The sequence below is a fragment of the Aspergillus undulatus genome (assembly GCF_047715775.1).
Source record: "Aspergillus undulatus strain CBS 261.88 unplaced genomic scaffold BDV17scaffold_27, whole genome shotgun sequence".
NCBI classification, from domain to species: domain Eukaryota; kingdom Fungi; phylum Ascomycota; class Eurotiomycetes; order Eurotiales; family Aspergillaceae; genus Aspergillus; species Aspergillus undulatus.
Window position 1 is genome coordinate 191,186 of NW_027396631.1, and position 21,989 is coordinate 213,174.

General features: G+C 51.3%; 6 protein-coding genes across 6 annotated transcripts; 3 read left to right on the forward strand and 3 right to left on the reverse strand.

The window, feature by feature from the left end:
* Positions 1-313: 313 nt before the first annotated feature.
* On the forward strand, positions 314-4,173 carry BDV17DRAFT_100120 (SNF2 family N-terminal domain-containing protein). The gene is made up of 11 exons (XM_073753665.1): positions 314-786; positions 846-1,161; positions 1,219-1,859; positions 1,913-2,014; positions 2,066-2,292; positions 2,338-2,371; positions 2,417-2,610; positions 2,654-3,482; positions 3,535-3,726; positions 3,784-3,934; positions 4,033-4,173. Exons 1-11 carry the CDS (start codon positions 668-670, stop codon positions 4,159-4,161), a joined length of 2,934 nt encoding a protein of 977 aa, XP_073615136.1. The 5' UTR covers positions 314-667; the 3' UTR covers positions 4,162-4,173.
* Positions 4,174-8,694: 4,521 nt separating this feature from the next.
* Positions 8,695-9,864, reverse strand: BDV17DRAFT_291792 (uncharacterized protein; the record flags this gene model as incomplete). Its single annotated transcript, XM_073762199.1, has 4 exons — positions 8,695-9,340; positions 9,406-9,657; positions 9,721-9,768; positions 9,836-9,864. 4 exons carry the CDS (start codon positions 9,862-9,864, stop codon positions 8,695-8,697), a joined length of 975 nt encoding a protein of 324 aa, XP_073615137.1.
* Positions 9,865-12,002: 2,138 nt separating this feature from the next.
* BDV17DRAFT_291793 (uncharacterized protein) lies at positions 12,003-12,308 on the forward strand (the record flags this gene model as incomplete). Its single annotated transcript, XM_073762200.1, has 1 exon — positions 12,003-12,308. The coding sequence occupies one exon, from the start codon at positions 12,003-12,005 to the stop codon at positions 12,306-12,308; it is 306 nt and encodes a 101-aa protein (XP_073615138.1).
* Positions 12,309-13,149: 841 nt separating this feature from the next.
* Positions 13,150-15,427, reverse strand: BDV17DRAFT_291794 (uncharacterized protein; the record flags this gene model as incomplete). Its single annotated transcript, XM_073762201.1, has 8 exons — positions 13,150-13,585; positions 13,640-13,818; positions 13,880-14,001; positions 14,056-14,123; positions 14,181-14,273; positions 14,339-14,594; positions 14,656-14,932; positions 14,990-15,427. The coding sequence occupies 8 exons, from the start codon at positions 15,425-15,427 to the stop codon at positions 13,150-13,152; spliced, it is 1,869 nt and encodes a 622-aa protein (XP_073615139.1).
* An 809-nt stretch (positions 15,428-16,236) lies between these two features.
* BDV17DRAFT_291795 (uncharacterized protein) lies at positions 16,237-16,689 on the reverse strand (the record flags this gene model as incomplete). The annotated part of the gene is made up of 1 exon (XM_073762202.1): positions 16,237-16,689. The coding sequence occupies one exon, from the start codon at positions 16,687-16,689 to the stop codon at positions 16,237-16,239; it is 453 nt and encodes a 150-aa protein (XP_073615140.1).
* Positions 16,690-17,426: 737 nt separating this feature from the next.
* BDV17DRAFT_291796 (uncharacterized protein) lies at positions 17,427-20,767 on the forward strand (the record flags this gene model as incomplete). The annotated part of the gene is made up of 2 exons (XM_073762203.1): positions 17,427-17,911; positions 17,962-20,767. 2 exons carry the CDS (start codon positions 17,427-17,429, stop codon positions 20,765-20,767), a joined length of 3,291 nt encoding a protein of 1,096 aa, XP_073615141.1.
* Between the last annotated feature and the right edge of the window lie 1,222 nt (positions 20,768-21,989).

Here is a 21,989-nt window from a genome sequence, read left to right on the forward strand (position 1 = left end):
GTTATATACTTCGTATACAGCTCTTCTTGAGTCTCCGTCGGTTAAATGTCCAATTCAGCACAGGGGCCGTTAACGGCGACTTGGAAGACTCCCGTATAGACCACGGGACTACATGTGGTTCATGAACGACTCGAACATGCCATACGTCACCTAGTAAGCTATAAATAGGTTAGGTAGTTAACAACAAGCTATACTATCAAGCGCTGGAGCTCTGGTGTCAGATGTGCTGAACAGAGTTGAAATGTGTGGTATTGGGTGGCTTAAGCAGGGCTCTTCTTAAAAAAGTGAGGCAATTGTACTGCAATTTTAGGGCCCAGGGCCCGGGGTCGGTCTCATCCCCGCAGAACGGGAAAGACCAATGACAGATAGGTGTCAAAATCCATCCTGATGGGCTGGTTGACCATGTAGCGTCCTTTTAGCGTCATTTAGCGTGCTTCTTGCGCGTACACTGCATTTTAAGAAGTCGGGGCTGGTTGGCTTATTTAAGCGCTGCAGTCAGCCTTGTCTAGCCCCAGCCTCAGCCTCGTTGGTGGTGCGTGCCTCTTCAACTGACCTGGTTCCCTATCTCTGACATGCGTTCAGACAGGAACCGACACTGGATGAACAAGTAGTCCGCGAGATTCGCAGAAAGAAATGGTGATTTGGCGCGCAACAAGTTTCAGCCGCAATGTCTCTCAAGCGTCTTTTGAACCCCACGGGAACAGACGGTAACCAAAGCCACGACGGGAACCTATGGCCTGATGATGATCCTCGAGTACACCCCCGTCTCACTGGGCCTGAACAATGGTAGGTTTATCCTAATTTCCTCACACAATGGGGAGCGAATAAGGTAGTGACAACGTTAGGTCGACTGATACTTCAGGGTACCCCCTCGAAGGATTCTCATATCCGGAGCCGATCCAATATGCCGATGGATTTGAGGATCAGGACATGATGTTTATCGATCAGTATGGCCCTAGTCCAGTTTCGACGGCTGGGCTGGATCCCGCGCTCTACGGCCAGACATCTTTCTTGCAGCCGGTGTCGGAGAATAACGCTTTCAGCGGGACTTCATTTACTTCGACACCGGTGGAGATCACTCCTGAGCGCAGTCGAAGTGCGGAAGTGCTTATGGTGGATGCTAATGATATTAGACTCAACGCACAGATTTGCTACGGAATGGTCAGTCCTGTCAAAAGAACAAAGAAGTTGAATGTAATAGGATACTGACACCTGCAGATCCTCCGTGAAAGAGTCAAGCTTCTAGGAAAAGGACAGGATCTGCACGAGAAAGTGGCGAGGCTGAAAGAAAAAGACTCTGGGCGAAGCCATGCCTTCCGGGTTCAGAAGAATGTCGACAACGGAGAGCTCTTTCTCTCCTTCTCGGACGGCACGAGCTTGGGATATCTATCCGAGAAAATGGTCAAGGCTCTGGACACTTTGATTGACTTACCGAGATTCGAGCTCGAAGCTTTCGCGCCGCTGAACGAAATCAGCGAGGCCATCCGTCGCGCCGGCAAGGCTGCTGATGCGAAATTCCGAGTAAACATTAATGTTTACGGCCTGGAGTCAAACCGTGACCAGGTCGGGAAAGAGCTTTCCGGAAGTGGTCTCTTTCTTCAAGTCCCTGATATATCACGTCCTAATGTGATTTACGACAACCCTCACATGCTGCGAATGGGTGGGATGGAGGAGTCTGACACTGAAGATGAGGAAGAGGCGGCAGAGATAGAGCCGGAGGTAGAAGTCGTAGGGGACGCCCAGCCTGAGCGAGACGCAGACTTTGAGGAGACCATCGCCGAGGTCTTCGATTCCTTGCGGCGACAGGACGGGCTAAACCAACTGGAAGGGGGCGAGAACCTGAGTGGCAGTTTATACCCGTGAGTCTATCGGGCGATGCCTGGAGAGCATAGCACCATTAACCCAGAAGCAGACATCAGGCTGAAGCACTGGACTTTATGACACAGCGCGAAACGGGCCAAATCTCCGAAGAATACCGCTTGTGGCAACCCAAAATGGTAAATGGAGTGCGAACGTAAGCCAGTCATTCTATCCTACCTACCTAGCTCTCCAACTGATGGACTAGGTTCTACCATGTTATTACCAAGCTTGAATCAGAAGAAGAGCCAGACGAGAGCGGCGGCGGGATCCTTGCTGACGAGATGGGGATGGGCAAGTCTCTCACCATGTTGGTTTTGGTGGGAAGGACGATTAGAGAGGCACGACACTGGGCAGACCAGTGCAAGCGCCTACCAGACGCCGCGCTTGCCGAGACACCGTGTCGAGCGACGCTGGTCATTGTTCCTTCGCGAGGTATGGCCCTAGAACTTAGTTCATCTAGTAGGCTAACTTGGCTAGTGTTGATCAACACGTGGATGAGAGAGGTTGAGAAGTAAGTGGCTCTGGTTTAATATCCACTAAAAGCTGACAATTGCAGCCACCTGAATGGTAGCCTGAAGGTTCTGTTATACCATGGACGGTCCCGCAAGGAGTCTATACAGAACATAGAACAATACGACATCGTCATCACTACATACAATACGCTGGCAAAAGAGCACAGCAGCAAAGACCTCGGGAGAGGAAAGAGTCCATTGCACGAATTCATGTGGCATCGAGTTGTCCTAGACGAAGGTCAGTGACCCATCATCAAGTGAAGTATACGCTGACCGTTAAGCCCACATGATCCGTCGACGAGAAACAACCTTCCACAAAGCAGTTGTTGAGCTCCCTGCAAAATCACGATGGTGTCTTTCAGGAACCCCAATTCAGAACAGCCTGACAGATCTCGCAGCGCTTCTAGCATTCATCCAAGTACGACCCTTCCATGACCCGCGAAACTTCAGACACTGGATAGCACACCCATTTGAGAACAAAGAGCGCAAGCGAATAGCAATCGAACGTCTCATCAACCTGCTCGAAGCAATCTGCCTGCGACGAACAATCGGAAGAGTCGACCTGCCAAAGCCGCAGCAAGAAGAACGCATAGTCCAACTAACAGTAGCAGAGCGTACACAGTACGAAGAAACGTACGCAGGTATGAAGCGGTATATCGTCCAGCAGGCTGGGGTATACAACGAGCGAGCATCCGCCTTTGGCATGTTCCAGTTTATTCTCCAGCTACGAAGCTTCTGTAACCATGGAACCTACCAACCTGCTTTGTCATGGGCCAAGCGTAATCTTCTGGAAGAGGAAGCGGACTCGGTTCGGTCCCTGACGCGAGATAGTTTGGACCGCTGCTTGGGTTGCAGAGAGCCTCTTCCTGTATTACTGCGCAATCAGCGGCCACAGTACGTAGAGAAGTGCAGACATGTCTTATGTAAAGACTGCTGCAAATTGAGCAGCACACCCTCTCCTGATGGAAAATTTCACTGTCCTCTGTGTCAATCCATCCGACGTCCAGAGTCAGACAGCGAGCATGATAACTTTCTCTTAGACAAGGGGTACTCGTCCAAAATGCAAACGCTCGTTGCCGATGTGCAGAAGAACATAGGCACCACGCAAAGGTAAATCAATCTTACACTAGCAAGATCAACTACTGACCGCTGGCTGTTGCAGTATTATCTTCTCATGCTGGACACGAACCCTGGACCTAATAGCCAAGCACCTACAAAATGCCAAACCTAGAATCCGGTTCCGGCGAATCGACGGCAAAACGCTCCCATCTGAGCGCCAGCAGATTCTCGACAGATTCGACGGTACCAAGGACGTTCCAGTGTTGATCATGACAACCGGAACCGGTGCTTTTGGGTGCGTCGTGCCCCCTTTCCCGCCCTATCCTACGTCTCTTTACTAACCCAAGTCTAGGTTAAACCTACAGTCCGTAAACCGAGTGTTCATCGTCGAACCGCAGTGGAATCCAAGTGTAGAGAGCCAAGCCGTTGCACGGGCGATCCGACTAGGTCAGAAGCAGCAGGTCCTGGTTACTCGTTACCGGGTGGAGAATAGCATTGAAGAGGTAAGTAAGCCTTGGGCCAGGACATACTTGATCTAGACTTTTACTCTTACCGGCCCTCCTGTTGAGATATTTCTAACACGAACATTGCTTCCCTGTAGGATATGTGTAAACAGCAGATGAAGAAGCTGAAGCTCAGCCATATGGACTTTGCAGGGGATCTATTTCAGCAGGACGATGGCGATGTTGTCTCTGATAGGATCTCTCGAGTTGTTCCAGTTGCGGAGTGAGTGGTGAGTGTTTGGGCAGAGTTTCACTTATTATTTGTACTACGATGGAATAAAATCTGATCTTCCACGGTCAGCCCTGTGATGACACCTCTCGAAGCTCGATAAATAACAGAGAATAACCCATAGTTCGTATAATTCCTATCTCGTCTCTATAGCTTCTATAGATAGCTCACCCAGTTAATAATTGCTTCCCCATCTTGATTTGCTGCGCTAGGTTCTTGCTGTACTCAGGGCAAAACATCCCGAAGACGCTCGGCGTCGTGGCTTTGTCTCCGAAGTAAGAACAAGGACAAATTCATATAACGAAGCGCATTGCACGCCAGGGCATATAGCCCGTTACAATATTCAATGAGGCTCAATCTTCTGTGATTCTACCAAGTACCTACCGTAATAAAGGGCACGGCGATTTCTCTATCAACCTGCCACTTAGTTTGAGACCGTAGACACTGAAAAGCATTCAAGTGGTTGAGACTCAATCACCATTTTTAATCGACCCGACCAAGCAAAGAAGATCAGCTTCGCATGATGCAAAAGAGAACCTAATGCGATGATTTCGCCGACCCACGGCTCAACTCAACGCTACCACGTCATCGACGAAGCCCTTACCTATCTACATAAGCTACCGTACACATTGCGAGCTTGCCGTAGGTTATATGTGCGGTGGCCCGCTTGAAATACGCAATACATGGAGGCATTTTCTTCTACATCACGAGAAGTAAACAGTAACTCTCACAAACACCACCAAGACCCTAAGATTCGAGCTCGAGCTAGAGACAGTAGCCCTAGCCTGCCTGAAAATGAAAGTGAATCAATCTACCATGCTTAGGTCGGCCTTGGTTACCCGAATCACTGCACTTTTAGTTCTGACCGGGGGAGGTGGTGAGAAATCGGGTCTAGACCCAGGAGGACGGGGTCTGCGAGATATGAGGCTCTGTTGCACTGCACTTTTAGGATTATTCGGGAGTGAAAGGTCGGGTCGAGATAGCCCGAGGACTGGTCTGCGGTTCTGCGCCCTGGTGTAATGAGGCTCTGCTGCACTGCACTTTTAGTCTGGACGGGGGAGTTGAATAGCGGGCCCGGGGTTCGGAATCAGGAGAGCGAGGCTATGTCTGTTGGACGTGTGGCATCGCCCAGCAGCTAGTCTTGAAAGTGGAATATACTTGGTCGGGGTCTCAACGATGTCAACAATGTCACCGACTCACTGTAATCTAAGCCTCGACGGAGGCTGTCGGAAACTGCGCCCCGGACTCGGCTTTCAGGAACTTGAACTGCAATCCAGCGTCTAGAATATGAATAATTTGCTGGCTGAATTGGAAAGTCGCAATTAGGGGAAGATTGAGTACAGGCGCCTCGTCCTTCAACCCTTTTCATGGTCTTTTTACACCCCTGGCTCTCGTTGTTTGTGAAAGGAGGCGGTCCATTCTCGAACCCATAGGCAGATACATTAAGTTCCGTGCTTCGAGGCTCTCAGCAGTCTCTCTAGGAACAGGTGGTGTTTGAAGCCGCCGGGGGGGGGGGGTGAATCGTAGATCTCCCCGGGCTCGTGCCGATCGACCACGCACATGAATACCCCGGTGGAGGTACGTATTATGCATGAGTACGCACCTGTTTACGAGGGCTGCGGGTAACGCTGGGTGCTGACGGTTTGAAGGATTGCGGTGCATTCCCTGCATAAGCGCGGAGTTCCTTCGCCCCTAGTTCACCCGGCCACGACAGACACCATCTTCCTCATCTCCTCCGTTTCCCAGGAACAAGATGCAATCTACGAACCAAACATTAACTAGTAGAATCTACTTCAACCTCTCTCCAGACTTAAAATTGCAGTACAGTGGCGATACAATAGTCTAATAGCCCTTCGCCGTGCTACAAACCAGGTCGTGCACGTCTCAGCCACCGCTTCAGCCAATTGTGTCAGGAGCCTGGGGAAATGAAGCGACACTGTTTCAATGATCGACAGTAGCCTGGGCCAATTAGTTTACTTCTAGTGAGCCGCAAGAGCGTCATCACTAAACCCCGAGTCTGAAAATCCAGTCTGCGGCTTTTTTTTTGCTTACGTTTAGGGTTGCTCGCCTCGCCCTTGAAGTCAATTGAAGCCAAAATGAGTCTCAGCCCAGCCTCAGTGATGTGCGTTACAGCACCCCAGTGCGGTTATTACGGCAATTGAGAAATGAAATATGATTTCAAAAGGTATAATGAAACACAACCACCCCCCTCTCCCCGACGAGCCAACTACATGCTCGGACACGGACAGGAACGAAGGCGTACGGGCAACCGGAAGTGCGCTCTCCGAAAGATAAGCCTTGACAAGTTTGACAAGTAGCCAAGTGAGTGGGAATCTAGACGCCCGTCCACTGGGCTGGACGCGTTAGCCGACTAAATGTCTCGGGGTCTTCTGGGGAGCTAGTAGCCCTATTTAGAGCACAGAACCTTCGCCCAACTGTGACAAAGTGTACCGCTACCAAAGTTCTGCTAAATCACCACATCGCCTTCATTCCCCGCGTCCACGCCCTAAAACCATGTATCTACATAATAAGAAACTGCCGTAGTCTCTTCCCCTGGGCTTTTGAGTTGCTCCGTACTCTACCCACATCCGGGAAAAGTAAACACTTCCTACACCCATATCCGCTTCTACTCGCCATGGCTTCGTTTAACACATCAGACTGGTTGAGAATGTAGGTTATTCCCTGCTGATACCTAGGCATGCGTTTGTACTCAAATTTTACATGGCTGACTCCCGCCAGCATTTTAACAATTCTAGCACCCGCATCGTTCACCCCCCGCCAGCTGTGGTTGAATCTGGTCGCTAAAGTCTGCCGCCGGCATCTCGCTCTATTACCTGCTACTACATACAATATGCGCAACAGAGCACTTCACGGCCCTGTTCTTCCTCCTTGTCAATGACGCCACTGACCCCGGCGCCGGACCCGATGCCGATCATTTTATCCACAAGCCTCATACGGCAGGCGACTGGATGAATCTCGCTCATGTGGCTGTTGTTTGATTCATATTTATTGTCCTGCAAGCCTTCACCGAGTTTGATTCATCATGTCTGCCTGCCCCTAGACGCCGTACACGTTCTCTCTTTTATGAAGAACTAACCTTACCACATAGTCTCTGCCTCACAATATGGTACTTACCAAAACCCAAACTCCGCCAAAGAATCGTCACAATATCACCTTTACACCAGTTTCCTCGGAATCTCCATAATTCCGGCAATTCATCGACGTCACAACAAATAGCTTCAGCTACTTCCACCCAGACGCCTATAGGAAATCGCCACTCGCGCTATTCTTCTACGCACACTTTTTCTACCTACAGCCGATTACCACTGTCCTCAGCGCGGTCTCGATCCTCTTTCAGATCTGGGAGATGAAATCTAGAGCTTCGTCTGCGTCTGGTGGAACCGCGTTAAGTCGTCTGGGTTTGGCAGTGCAGGCGGTGGTTTTTGCGGCGAATGGCATAGCGTGTTTTGGGCGGGTCAATCTTGACTCAACCTCTAATGAGTCGATGTCAAGCTTTGCCTGGTATAGGGTTCTCGGGTGGCCGATTGTCGACGGCCTTACTTTTGCTGGCGTGCAGGGTATCTTGTTCTTCATTGCGCTGTTTCGTCGGTGGAGCTGGAGGGAAACCGAGCCTGGGTCTGAATCTGCGTCTTCTGATTCCTATTTCGGGGATTGGGAAAAGCCTAGGGATAAGACTCTGGCTGTTGAAGAGAAAAGAACGCGCGGAAGTGTGCGAGGCACGATGTATAGTATTTTGCGAGTAGCGGTCCCGTCAGGGAGGGGGACAAGGGAAAGGTTAAGGGATTAGCTAGCTAGACAATAGGAAGTGCATCTTCGACTGAAAGAAACTGAAAAGAGAAAGGAGCAATGTAGATACAATTTAGTGCTGGTTATGTCTCTGGTTCTCCCCTTGGGGCCTTTGAAGGGGTCATTGAACAGTCGACACCATGAAGGCACTTCCATTACCTAGCGACCCCTTAAAATAAACTTAAATTGCTATCTCATCATGACATAAACTTGCATCAATCTATGAACTATTCTTACCTTGGATCAAAGCCGAGAAAGGGACCTCGGGACCTAGGGCTTAGGGTAGACACGGAGGCACCTTCACCGTGCCGGCATTACCTCCAGCCTCCACTCGACGCCCGGCACTCGTTTTTGAGGGTGGATGAATGTTCTATTAGAGGTTAGAACTGGATAGTACTCGATAGACTGCGTCTTCTTGAAGGCATCGGCCGTGGCAGTGGCCGAATGTCGCCCGGGATGGTTGAATTTGTTCGGGACCTAGGGCTTCAGGCGGCCCGTGACTCGAATAATCCAGGTCACTAAAGAGCCTGGTATATACGGCGCTTCCCAAGGAGTTATATATGTCCCTCGAGAGCAGAAAGAGGATTCTCGGTGTATTACCTTGATCACACACAAGATATCCAGCAGCGAGACTTGCCTTGAAGTAGCTACCTATCCAGTCAAAAAGGACTAAATGGTGCCGTTGACGCCGCTCCAAAATGCAGGTCAAGTTGAGTGTCAGTGACTATCGGACCCCCCTCCACCTCTCCCTATCTTCCAAATCTATTTCCTCGCCAAGCAACGCCTCACCCTCCTCACCTTCCTCACCGTCCTTCCCAACCCCCGTCCCAGCCGCCATCCGTGCCCTTCTCCGTCTATACAAAGCAACCGCCAGCAAAATACCCTGGATCGCAGCAAAACCAAGGTAATCCACAACCGGCCACCAAAGAGCCGCATACCAAATAAAGACAGCATTCTCGCTGCCGCTGTCCTCATTGTGCTCTCCCTCTCCTGCCGATGGCGGCTTCGAGAGCACATTGAGACGCACAATCCACGACAGCCCCGTCAGTGCAAAAACCGCACTCTGCACGACCAGACTTCGAAGACTCAACGCGCGATCCGAAGGTCGGAAGACGGACCAGAGCTGGAAGAGCACAGATAGGAACCCGAGACTCGACACGAGCGGGTGAATGTACAAGCAGTGGGCGCCCATGAACATTACTACTGCCAATATCCGTTCTCCGAGTTGATTGGGGTTTTGGAATGCATCTGTTGTCGCGTCGAGGAAGAGGGGAAATACGGAGATCAGGAGGAAAGCGATGTAGAAGATGACTGATAGGAAGGTTGTGCAGGATTTGTAGCGGCGCTTGTAGTGGAGGGTGAGGCAGAAGCTGGGGATTGTTAGTTGGTTTCTTGATAGATGGATGGATGGCTTCTTGATCTGACTACAACGTACAGCACGAAAAACATCACCCAGACAACAGTGACGTGAGTCAAATTCAACCAGTCGCCCGCGGTAGTTGGTAGGTGAGAGATATTACTGGGCATGCCGGAATTGACCAGGAACAGGAAGAAAATGGTGAAGTGTTCTGTGGCGCATATTAGGATCAGTAGTAACTGGACGATGGTGATATCGGCGCTCGAGGATAGCGAACAAATTCGGCGGAGTTGAGGGATGAATGAGGCAACTGTCAGAATTGTTAGGACACTGGGTTTGTCAGTTAGGGGAGTCTGAGACGCATGAGGGTTGGTAAGGTAAGGAGTAACGTACACACTGAAGAGATTGATAATAATGGACCAGGCCATGTTGGGTGTTGAACTGGGAACTAGGGAAATGAGCCTTGACTCCTTCTTACAACGGGCCAAGACAGTTTATAAGTGCGAACAAGAGACCTAAAACTTCCGGCGTCGACATGGCATATTAATGAGAGAAGCGGCTCCAAGTGGCGGCTCAGACAGCCCAGGGTCAGACTCTAACTCAGGGTTCCAGAAGGGTCCAAGCAGGTCCCCGGAGTTGAGAAGGCCAGGGTACCTTAGCCTAGTCCCTAATCATGAACTCAAGATCGAGGATTTGTATCCGATAGGGAATCACCGTGCGGAAATAACCGACTGTTCCCCGCCGCTCGAGGTGAGTCAGATAAAATCTCAGAGTGTCCCATACTTTTTCGTTGTCTTGCTTGTGTGATTGGGTTGCTAGTCGCCGACGTTCACGTTAGGTGCATTCGGTGTTTCAGAATTTGCTGTGTCTAGCGAGGCAGAATTTTACGAGGTTTCAAGTCTCCTGGTTCGACTAGAGGAGGGCGGAGTAGCGGTTAGTTACAGCGAGTGTTTCTTGTATTTGCCAGCCAAGTGCGCCATCTTGAATCCATGGGCTAAGCCGCAAGGTTTCTGAGAGCCTCAGCCTCAGCTTGGTTGAAAAGAAGGCAGACGATCTGCCATTATGAAGGGGTCTGTACTGCATTTTTAGCGTAGGGGAGGGCTTGGATGGCCCGCTTGAGCGTATGAAGGCCAATGGCTGGCCGGATGCGTTCATGATGAGAAATGAGGTGAATGAAAATCGACTTCATATGCCTGTCGACTGCAATTAGAGCTTCTATCCCTGTCCAAGAGCGAAGAGTATGCCCTCTTGCCGTCTACATCGTGACGAAGCCCTAAGTGCCGGTTTCGGACTTGTGATTGATCGGGAAACTATTCGCTGTCAACTATGGACGGCTTCCGTCGACCCAATCGCGCTGTCGAAACATTCGGAAAAAAAATCATTATTGCTTCCTCAAACAAGAATAGACTCAAGATATTATACTACCCCTGCTGTGCTGAATGCCAATAATGGACTCCTCCGGTCCGCACCTGACGAGTCAGTCGACAACGGCTGACGCGAGCGCTCAACAGGAAGAAAATCATCAAACAAATTGGCCGTGCCTGCGCGTCGGTCCTGCGCATTAACCCGGAAATCAATTGGCGGAATTATCAAGTCTCATTGGCAGGACAAATCACGCAGTCACGCTGCGAGCGTGTTTGTTTCCCACGCAGATGACCTCTGCACTGCACTTTTAGGCTCTGTGAAGGGTGGACGGGACTTTTGCAACGGCAATAGATCACGGCTGATGATTTGAGTGACTTTTGCTTTCTATTGGCTCGGTGCTGTTGATTGTTGAACTGTGGATCCGTACTGAGAGTTCCCACGATAGAAGTCCAGGTCCTTATTTCATATTCCTGGTGGTGTTGATGATGATGAGTAACTAAGAACTATTGAGACAACCCTCTTTGGGTCAGGTGACTTGTTCTCTGTCTCCGCGCTTGCCTCAACAGTACCGCACTTTTAGGCTCTACGAGGGTGGCTGGACCTTAACTGAAGAAGCATTAAACCATGGCCAATAATTTGAATGGCTTTTGCTTCCTCTTGGCTTGTCTTGGTCGCTGATGGTTGTGCACCAATCAATCGACCAGCGATGGGCCTGGTGAGAAGGCAACGAATCATGGCCGATGGTTTGCGTGGCTTTTGTCTCTTCGCTTGTCTTAACTGCCCCACATGCACATGTTGTGGGAAATGAGTAGGGCTGTACTGCACTTTTAGGCTCTGCGAGGGATGGACTTGGACTGAAAGTCTATACTGTACCTTTAGCCTTGGAGAGGGATTGACCTAAGCTGAAGTCATATAGAAAACGACGTTGCACTCTGACAGAAGAATTACAAATTTCTTGCTTTCAGTTAAAGGGTCCGAGACTTATCAAAAGGCACTTTCGCTTCCGAACAACAGCCATACCAGCAAAACCCCGCGGTGGTAACCAGAACACATCAGATTGAATTCTCTAACATATTCTAAAGCTGGGTTTTGATATTAACCTTGGAATTAAAATCTGGGTTATGCGTGCGGGCCGCACCGGACCGCACCGGATGGCTACACGTCAGGGAAATGTCATCTACAATAAAATCAATGATCATACTCGACCTGAAATATAAGAAATAGACTCTATAGTCAAAGAAAAATCAACATCAACGACACTGTATCTCGCCAATCCATCTCTATATCTCTCCTACTAGCATCAGTCCACAATGCCACAACAAACCGTCTTCCGCCTCCCCCAACGCACCGGCATCGAGAACCTCACCACAATCCAAGAGCCCATCCCCAGCCCAACAAAACACGAAGTCATAATCAAAATCTACGCCGTCAGCCTAAACGCGCGAGACCTCCAAATTGCAAAGAATGAATACCCATTGCCCGCCAACGACAGCATCATACCCTGTTCCGACGGAGCCGGCGAGATTACAGAGGTCGGGGAAGGAGCTAACTATGAGACCGTCACCACTGACAAGTATGTCAGGTTACGTGGTTCAACCCATCCCCGCCAGCCCTAAAATGCAGTGATTGCGGCTCAACAGTTCCTTTCTTTGCGCTTTCCGTGTTGCGAGTATTGGGACCGCATTGGATTTCGGAGCGCGTAACTTATCTAAAAAGGCGTCTACGGTAAAATGCCGAACTCATGTGGCAGAAACTCACCCCAGCTTTGGTCCCGTATTTGCCATTGTTGGGGTAGTCTGGGGTAATTCGAGTCAATCGAGGCCGGGGTTGCTGGACCTCACGGCATCTTACCGAGATTGCGGGGGTGCTTCGCAAACTTGCCGAGGGGTTCTCAGGGTCTCGGGCGACGTAAATTCAAAAAGAGAGAGAAAGAAAGAAGGATAAAGAAGAAGAGGAAGAGCGTTATGCGGAGAGATGATTCGCACCACACACTGAAGAATCCTCTCTGTCTCATCAACCGTTTCTGGGCCATATCGGTTTGTAGAAGTGCCTACAGGACGTACCTGTACTACTTCTGTATATTGGCGTTGACAGTACGAGCCAGGGCTCTTTCTATCTCGTCTACGGAATCAGATGGCCGAAGAAATTCCAATGAGCCATGCCTAGCACGAATCCTCCACCAAAGTCATCCAAGCTCCAACCCAGCAAAGCATTGTCGAGATCCAGGTCTGGATTAAGCAGAAGTTGGGTGCTGCTCGCCAAGGGATAGTCTGGCGGTTCGAAAATTGGACCCCCAACGGAATCTCCTGGTAGATTCTGCGTGGAGCAGGGGGTATGTAGCTGACTCTGGACAGGCGATGATACTGTGTTTATGATTCCTGCCAGGCTCTGAGGCAAGGACCCGGACCCGGACCCAGACCCAGACCCAGACCCAGGGACCGAGGTCTCCGTTCCTGACTAGATATTGTTACCACTAGCAGGAGCCCCTGTCCATGATCGGGTCTCTGATTCTGCTGACCACTGTGGTCCTAAATGAGAACGAATGATCTCAATGCTCCGCCTGATACCAGGTGTCTGTTTGACTTCTGTCTCGAGCATCTGCAATGTCACGACGAGCCGATCCGCAGCCATCTCGGACACCGTTCTATCCTCGTGCTTCATGAGCTGGACGTCGATGGTGGCGGCGAGGTAGACACAATATGATACGAGATAGCTTTGGTATTGAAAGTTAAATAGATGGCCGTAGGCACGAAAGATCTCGTCCACGGCTGCTGTTTGCGCGGTGCAGACCGCTTGAGCGCGGAGGGAAAGCGGGTGCTCTTTCAGTCTCGAATGCCATCGCCATGTGAAGAAAGGGCGGAAAATCAAGATGAGAATGGTGTGGTAGAGAATACTGGACAATTCTCAGTATAAGAGAGGCACTGGGGTTCATGCCGCTGAGACCTACTTCAGACAAAGGATATGGGGAAGGATGCACGTTTGAAGGTGAGTTGCATCTTCGACGCGCAATGCAGCGGGCAGTTGCTCGTGGAATGAGTACAGTTTCTTCTCCAGTGCGTATATTGCGTTGGTATTAATTCGATCTGCTGCTTCGCTGTACACGGTGTGGTAGCTCTCGTCTACTATCTGAGAGCGCACTACCAGTCCTTTCCTAGGGGGAAGCCCCCTCGAGCACTTAGTCACGTACCTCGGCCAGACGACAGAAATACTTGAACGTCAAAGTGCTGTGACATTTTGTCTCTGGATAGAGCTGGTCTGTTTCCAGGAGATGGGGTGGTTGCCACATGTCATGATCGTCGGATAGGTCAACTGAACACTGTTATTTTGCAGGTTTCCTTTGCCAGGATGGACTGGGTAGCATACGCAATGTAGAGGGAGGATAGGGCATTTCTGTCAGTGAGGGCGCCTGCCCTAAGCACAAACTAATAGATCTGAGCCATCGTCATATCAGCAAGGAGGTCTGAAAGTGATGTTCGATTTTCACTTACTTGTCCCATGCGTAGACGGAGAGATACAGTCGTTTGCGCACCTCGAGGTCGTCTGGCTCAAGGTCTTTCATCATAGTCACACTTTCCCTCAAACTGTTAGGTTTATCATGTAAAGACAGTTTAGTTTGTGTCAGCTCAACATGCCAGTATACAGCCACCCTTCACTACTCTTGCCAACTGCACATTGTCTACCACCTAAACTCAACAGCCCCTGAATCGTCGGAATTCTAGGTCTACTCTGTTTGATCTCATCAATTAATAGCATCATTGCCTCCCTCAAAAAGGTCTCTCCGCGTTCGTAAGCTGTAAACCTGGGGTCGTGATCCGGCATATGGCGACAAGTGTGGGCGAGGATGACATTGAGCAGAAACTTGGAGAAATAAGGACCACCGAGCGCCATATCCCGGAAGAAGACTGATTACTTTAGCCTGGGCACATAAAAGCGTGAGAATCGCGCGCCGCTGAGTAGACTTACCTCGTCGATAAACGCAATTGTGCAATGGGGCCTGCCAGGCCCAGTACACCTGGAGTAAGTTCGAACATATGTCCGGATCGATGGCTGTATATTGTTGAATGTTGGCATGCGCGAGCCTTTCCCAAGACTGCGGAAAGCGTGCATTTGAGGTCAACCATTCTGAATGATAGGCCTCCATCTCTTTGGCCTCACTTGGTTTCTCCGCTACGCTGCTGCCAGCTGAAGTTCGGTTGTCAGCGAGGGAGTGGAACCTAGATGTAGCCCCGAAATATTGAGGCTTCGACGGAATTAGCGTGACGAAGGAAGGTGGATAAGTTAGTTAGAGAGTAATTACCGCCCCGTTAATGCCGATACTGTATTGGACATCGCCAGCAAGAGAAACCTCATAGGAAAGACTCTGCCTCTCGTCTTCAATCAACGCCGGACTTGGGTCGCTAGGTTCAGTCTCGCGGGTATCATTCGGGCTGTGGGGTCGTGATCGTTGACGCAGCTGCGCGACCAACTCTGCAAGGCGACGATCTCTTGCCGCAGACTCCAAGGTTGAGAGCTCCTCGATATTGTCTTCAAGCTCTTGAACTCTGCCTTTATTCACCTCTAGGTCTTCCATCAGCCGGACGACAAATGCTGACTCGTCTCGGTAGTGGCATGTTTCGTTGGATCGAGTGCAGTTGACGCAACGGGGACGGCGGCCATCGCATTTGACTTTTCGTCGGTGACAAACAAGGCAGGCAAAGCCGTATTTGCGGGCTTTTGCTCTAGAAGGAGTATCCATGTTGGACTGGAAGGAAAAGAGGAAGGAAGTTGAGGTTGCAGGTGCAGGTGGGCCGGGGGGGGGACCGGATCAGATCATTGTTACTGTTGGGACGGAGGCTGGAGACCCCCACTGCCAGCCATACTGGGGGTACGGCCGAGAAATCGAACTGGTTCTTTATAATGATGAAACAGTATGATATTCGGATGAAAGTGCCAGACTCCAGAGACACGATTGTATTATTTGCTACCGTTGAGATCAGATGATTGACGAAACAAACTACCCAGCCATTCTGGAGACTTCTACTACCTGGAGTTGCGAGCCCTAACTCTACCCCTACTTCCTCCGGTTCCATCCCTGCCACTAAAGCACGCGACGACAGCATTGCCATCCCATCTCCCAGTAGGTTTCCTGGGGCGAGACTACAAGATAAATCGAAACTGTGGATGGTCATCCCCCAGATCCTTCACCTCGTCCGGCATCTCATGTATATTCACTGTCCCATGTACTGCATCCCTTTGCTTATTCTCCCGCGCCATCAGCCACCTGAGAAGCTGGGCTACTATCGCCGCGAAGAAGAGCAGTCCCGCGCTGAGTGCCATGCCCTTCACATAAAACGGCCTCTCTTCCTTAGTGAAGAACCGCGAGCCGGCAATGGACCCTGTCTGGCCGATCATACCGAAGATCACAAGCCCAGCACCTCATCTCGAGGCAGAGCCCTGGTTGTCAGTCACCTAGGTGAATGTCAATGCAACCGCAGGAAAAACGCGGTCAAGTCTCTTACAGGTCTCACTAAGCTCCTCCAAGTCCCAACACTCGCCTATATGCATTCACCAGCCACTGAGGAAGACCTCATGCATGGATACCCCCCATGGCTTGGCAGACGGCCATGCTTCGTATGCAACAGTATCGCTGACGACAGCGGCAAACTGCTGATCCCAGTGGAAGCGAATCGCATCTTCAGTTGCTTCTACCCCTATAGAAGCTCGGTTGTCGCGACCCCCAAGCTTCTCCTTTTCGCTATCGGTCAGCTTCGAGTACGCGGCTGTCCAGCCGGTTCGGATGAGGAGGACATCGCCTCGCCGAAAGTCGCTGCCTTGCTCTCGGGCGACCTGAAGAAGGTCATGCAAATATATCGCTTGATTCGTAAACGGTGAGTGAGGTAGATTATTTCGCAAGGCGTATGAGTACCAGTCTAGGAGAACCCCTCGCGTGACAGTGGGTTTCGCCGCAGCATCTGCACGAGTTAGACGAAATTCAGCGCAATGGTTGAATCTTCGCATACTCTAGATCCCGAGCTCATCTGTTGAGTTGGTAGCAGCTTGGGTTGCTCCATTGTAGGACTGCTTTGTTTCTGCATATGGGTAATGCCTGAGTCCGTCCCAGTGACTAGAGCTCTGCGTGTTGAAATCCAGCTGCAGATCTATTAGCGTCGCTTGCCCCTCGACCCTTAATGGTATGGTACCCACCTCATCATCATTTGCATGGCCTTTTGCAATCAAGGTATGGGCACAGGGCTTTCTTCTCGGGTTCATGGGCTTCAGCGGAATATGCAGTGGGAGGTTGGATTTTACGGCTCAGTATGAGTCTGGGCGGAATGGACAGAGGGTTGAATACTTCAAATTGACCACTTTTCCCACAGTTACCTCCAGAACAGCAGTTCGAACGACTTTTTCGGTAATAAGATTCAAAGCTCCAAGTTCGTCCTCATCTCCCCAGAAACCCCAGGCGGAACCTCTCGGGTCACCCTTATGCAACGGCAGCCCGTGGAAAGCAGGTCGCGATACCCGAGCAATTCGAGGCGTCCTGTCGACGGTGTTGGATTTGGAAAACCAGAGAAGAGGAAATAGTTATGCAAATGCCATGGTGGGCTTGGCCTTCTGTTCCTGTTGTTGCGAGGGGCGTGTTGTATAAGAAAACTCCGAAAGTCGGCCTGTTTCCCCGCTCGGAATGATGCCGACAGTCTGCCTGCATTTATACCAGGCAGCCAGTCACTGAATCCTTCTTCACTACCGGAAAAATGACTGCCGAGTTCACCATCCTCACGCCCAATGCCATGCTTGGCTATGGCTACAGGCCTGAGCACTTTTGGTATGGTATTGAACACTTCTCGCCCAAGGCGATCATTGTCGACAGCGGCTCTACTGACGGCGGACCGTACAAGCTGGGCTTGAATAAGATGACTTGCGGGCGAGAGTCATACATCAGAGACTTGACGCCAATTCTACAAGCCTGCTTTCACAAAAGAATTCAAGTTCTCATTGGGTCGGTCGGCGGCGACGGAAGTGACAAACATGTGGAAGAAATGCTCGAAATCGTGCAGGAAATTGCGGCAGCCGAGGGCTTCTCGTTCAAGATTGCCACTATATCGGCCAGTTTCGATAAGAAGCTATTGAAAGAGCGCATTGCCAGTCATAAAGTCGGGCCGTGTGGGCCGGTCGAGGAGTTGACGGTGGGAAGCGCAGAGAAGGCAATTGACGTTGTCGCGCAGATGGGCGCAGAACCGTACGATCCCTGATCTTCCAACAGCCTGTCAATACAGCTGACAGCTATAGATATCTCAAGGCTCTCGCGCACAACCCGGACATTATTCTGGGCGGTCGCTCGTACGACCCTGCCCCCTTTGCTGCATACTCCATGCGCCACGGAGTCCGGCCGGGGGTGGCCTGGCATATGGGAAAGATCATGGAATGCGGTGGAATCTGCGCGGTGCCAAAGGGGCGGTCCATGATTGCGACGACGCGCGAGGACTCTTTTGACCTGACACCGTTGGCTCCGCGAGAACGCTGTACTCCTCTTTCGGTCGCGGCGCATACTCTCTATGAGAAAACGCGCCCCGATCGGCTCCCTGGCCCAGGGGGTGTCTTGGTCCTAGATGACGCATCCTACGAGCAATTAACAGAAAAGACAGTCCGTGTCCGTGGAGCCAGCTTTGTGCCGACTCCAATATATCAGGTGAAACTTGAGGGAGTCGAGAAGTTAGGGTACCGCACCATTTTCATCGGGGGCATCCGCGACCCCATCCTCATCAGTCAGATTGACGAATTCCTGGCTGAAGTTCGAGCTTATACACAGAAGCTATTTTCTGAACTTGATCAGTCGCCCCAATGCCGACTAATCTTCCACTTCTACGGGCGCAATGGCACAATGGGCCCGATTGAGCCAACTCCGGTTCCTAGCCATGAGCTGGGTATCCTAGGCGAGGCCGTCGCTCCATCTCAGGAGTTGTCGTACACTATTGCAAACAACGCTCGCGCGTCTATTCTGCATATGCCGTACAGGGATCAAGTTGCTACGACGGGTAACTTTGCTTCGCCCTTGTCGCCGCATGAGACCGCGGCCGGGCCAGTCTTCCGCTTCAACGTCTATCACCTCGTCAATCTTGAGCAGGGAGAGGAGATATCCTTGTTTCCAATCAAGGTGGCATTATTTAACAATCAGCGAATTCCCCAGAGCCTTTCCTGTCCGAGCTTGACCACGGCTCAGAGGCAACAACTCCTGTCCGAGTCGCTGGAACCGCTCAAGCAGAAAGATGTCCCCGAGGGCGAATGCAAAATGCTCGAGATTGCGAAGATCATCCGCTCAAAGAACTCGGGCCCATTTGAGCTGACGTTCGACATCATGTTTGATACCGAGGAAGCATACAGTCGAGTCAAGAACGCCAACATTCTCACCGACCAGCAGATAATGCGACTCTACCACCTGAAGCCAGAGGGTATCATTACCAATATGTTCTTCGAGCCTGCCCTGGCCTGGAAATGCACGATCCGGCGACCATGGGAGCAGGGAACCGTTGGCGAGCGAGACACCCTAGGGACTCAGCAGCATGGCCCTCTGCTTGGCATTAGGGTTCCACCGGCGAAAGAGAAAGAGAAGTCTGATATATCAGACCGCTCTGACTTCTCCGCAATAGACAGTGTAAAGCACATCTGGAATGGCTTAGGTTTGCCCTCGGAGCACCTGTCCCAGCTCTCCCTGCCAGGTGAAGGCTTGGGCCTGCCATCCTCGTTCAAGATCGGGCATCTCGCGCAAGCTTCCATTGGACTAGGTGCCCTACTCGCTGCAGTCATTCACGCGCATCGCAACTCCAGCTCGACTCCCGCAGTAACAGTCCCTCTGCAACACGCCGCCATCGAATTCAAGTCCGAGCGACTGTATACACTCGCCGGTAAGCCCGCCCCTTCACCATGGGGCCCGATTGGCGGCCTCCACAACGCAGCAGACGGGCACGTTCGCCTCCACGACTCTTTTCCAAACCACCGCGACGGCGCAAAGGCCCTTCTAGATCTTTCACCAACTGCCGACCGCACCCAAGTGGCCTCTCAGATTTCGAGGTGGCGCGCAATCGACCTCGAATCTGCAGCGTTTGACTCCAAGCTCGTCATATCTGCGCTTCGGACTTATGAAGAGTGGGATATCCTCCCGCAAGCCCGCGCCATCGCCGACTTTCCCATCTTCCTCCGCAAGTTAGCAGATGGACCACCGGGCCTCCCAGAGGAGATGCACTCGCCAAATAACGACAAATCCTTCCGCGGTCTGCGCGTCCTCGAGCTCTCCCGTGTCATTGCCGCCCCCTTAGCTGGCAAAACACTAGCAGCACATGGCGCCGACGTCCTTTGGGTCACTAGCCCTAACTTACCAGACTTCCCAACAATGGACCGGGACTTCGGACGCGGCAAACGCACAATCCACATCGATCTCGGCTCCGAGGAAGACAAAGACGACTTATTCCGCCTTCTCGACGACGCACACGTTCTCATTCAGGGCTACCGCCCTGGCAGTCTTGCAGAGCGCGATCTATCACCGGATGATCTAGCCCGCCGAGCCCAGTCCAAAGGCCGAAACATAATCTGCGCAAACATGTCCGCGTACGGCCCATCCGGGTCCTGGAGCGCAAATCGCGGCTTTGACTCCCTCGTCCAAACATGTAGCGGCATGAACGTCTCCGAGGCCGAACATTACGGCAAAGGCGAACCCGCGCGCCCAACACCCTGCCAGGCACTAGACCACGCAGGCGGGTACTTCCTCGCCGCGGGGATCATGGCTGCGCTGTATAAGCAGGCGACCGAAGGCGGGTCATGGGTCGTCGATGTCTCGCTCGCGGGTGTAATGAAGTATCTAAGATCGTTGGGACAGTGGGAAGGCGATAGTGGGTTCCAGACAAGGGATTTCACTTGTACGGATGATGTACCTACTGAGTATCTGGAGACGAGAGACACGGGGTTTGGTGAGATTATTGCAATAAGGCATTCTGCTGCTATTGAGGGGTTGAAGGTGGGGTGGGATGTTATGCCTAAGCCGTTGGGGTCTGATGAGAAGAGGTGGCCTTTGGTAGAAAAACTTACTTCAGTGCCTTATTGACGGAGCTTGCGCTGCCACACATCAGTAAGGTTGTGAAAAGAAGCAAAAGCAGCATCGCATTGCGCAACGAAAGCGCCAGCCCTGCTTGCATAGACGATTACACCGCAAGGGTACAGGACCCAGCGTACGGAGTATAAGACAAATACATATCATATCTTACAGATAAGGCCAAAGCAAGTAAAATAAAAGTATGGATACGCAACACAACAAGGGTGTACTCTGATGCACCATGTTTCCCGGTCATTCCCTCCTAGGCCCTAAAATGCAGTAGATGCACGAACCCTAATTTGCCCATGCAGACAGGACGACACGCCACATCTGCACCACACCATTGCGTAGTACTTCCAGAGTAACCACTCTTTACGGAATAGGAATGGTGTTTAGTTCGACCTATTGAGGAAGCCATTAATTGCACAGCGAGAACGCACTAGATACACGGTGTGGCAACCTGACGGTGATTCAGGGTGATGGTCAGATCTTCAGCGAGGCTGAGACTCCAGTCTCTCGCGACACTGGGAATACAGTGAGGCTGAGCATTTGCGCCGCAGCAGGGTAGCGTCAGCAGCACCGCGGCCAGGAGTAGGTCGGGGGTGAGATGAGAGTGGACGGGATCGAGCTTCTGTCGAGTTTGGGTCATTTTTTCGTTTGAGAATTTGTTTTATGCGCGAGCTGCACTAAAATTATTGATATTTGCTCTGCAAGACTATGTATCGAAAGTACTCAAACCCCCTGTCATCTACCAGAAGGAGATTCCGGGTTCGATCGAGAAATCCGAATGAGCTGGAAAGCCCTATGACCTCGAAGGGTGGAGTAGTATCTCCACAAAGCTCAGGCAGATTGAGACCTGGTCAGCCCCTCCGCGAGACTAAGGTTGTAGTGTAGAGGCTCATGTGGTCGATTGTCCATGCAAGATAACCTAGCCCTCCCGGTCAGCCCCCCGTGAGACTAAAAATGCAGTGTAGGCCTCCCACGTGGCCACTCCTTCATGCATGGTTGCTTAACTTCTAGATTGGGCATTTACAGAAACACGGGTGTAGGTATCGCACTCTCGTGTGCGCAGGGGCACACCTGACAAACCCTAGATCCCTGGCTGAGGGTAACTGGACTGACAGTATGAGTAAAGTATTACATGCCCAAATCGATCCTGCACGCTATTCGGCTTGCTTATCGATATAAACGGAGCAGGTCCGAGGACGGCTTAGACGGTAATCTCAGTGATTGG

Bases quoted from the DNA above. Each gene is read 5' to 3' on its own strand.
- BDV17DRAFT_100120 (XM_073753665.1), top strand. From the start codon at position 668: ATGTCTCTCAAGCGTCTTTTGAACCCCACGGGAACAGACGGTAACCAA. The intron at 2,372-2,416 runs GTAAGTGGCTCT...TGACAATTGCAG, and splicing joins TGGATGAGAGAGGTTGAGAA to CCACCTGAATGGTAGCCTGA. The intron at 3,483-3,534 runs GTAAATCAATCT...TGGCTGTTGCAG, and splicing joins AACATAGGCACCACGCAAAG to TATTATCTTCTCATGCTGGA.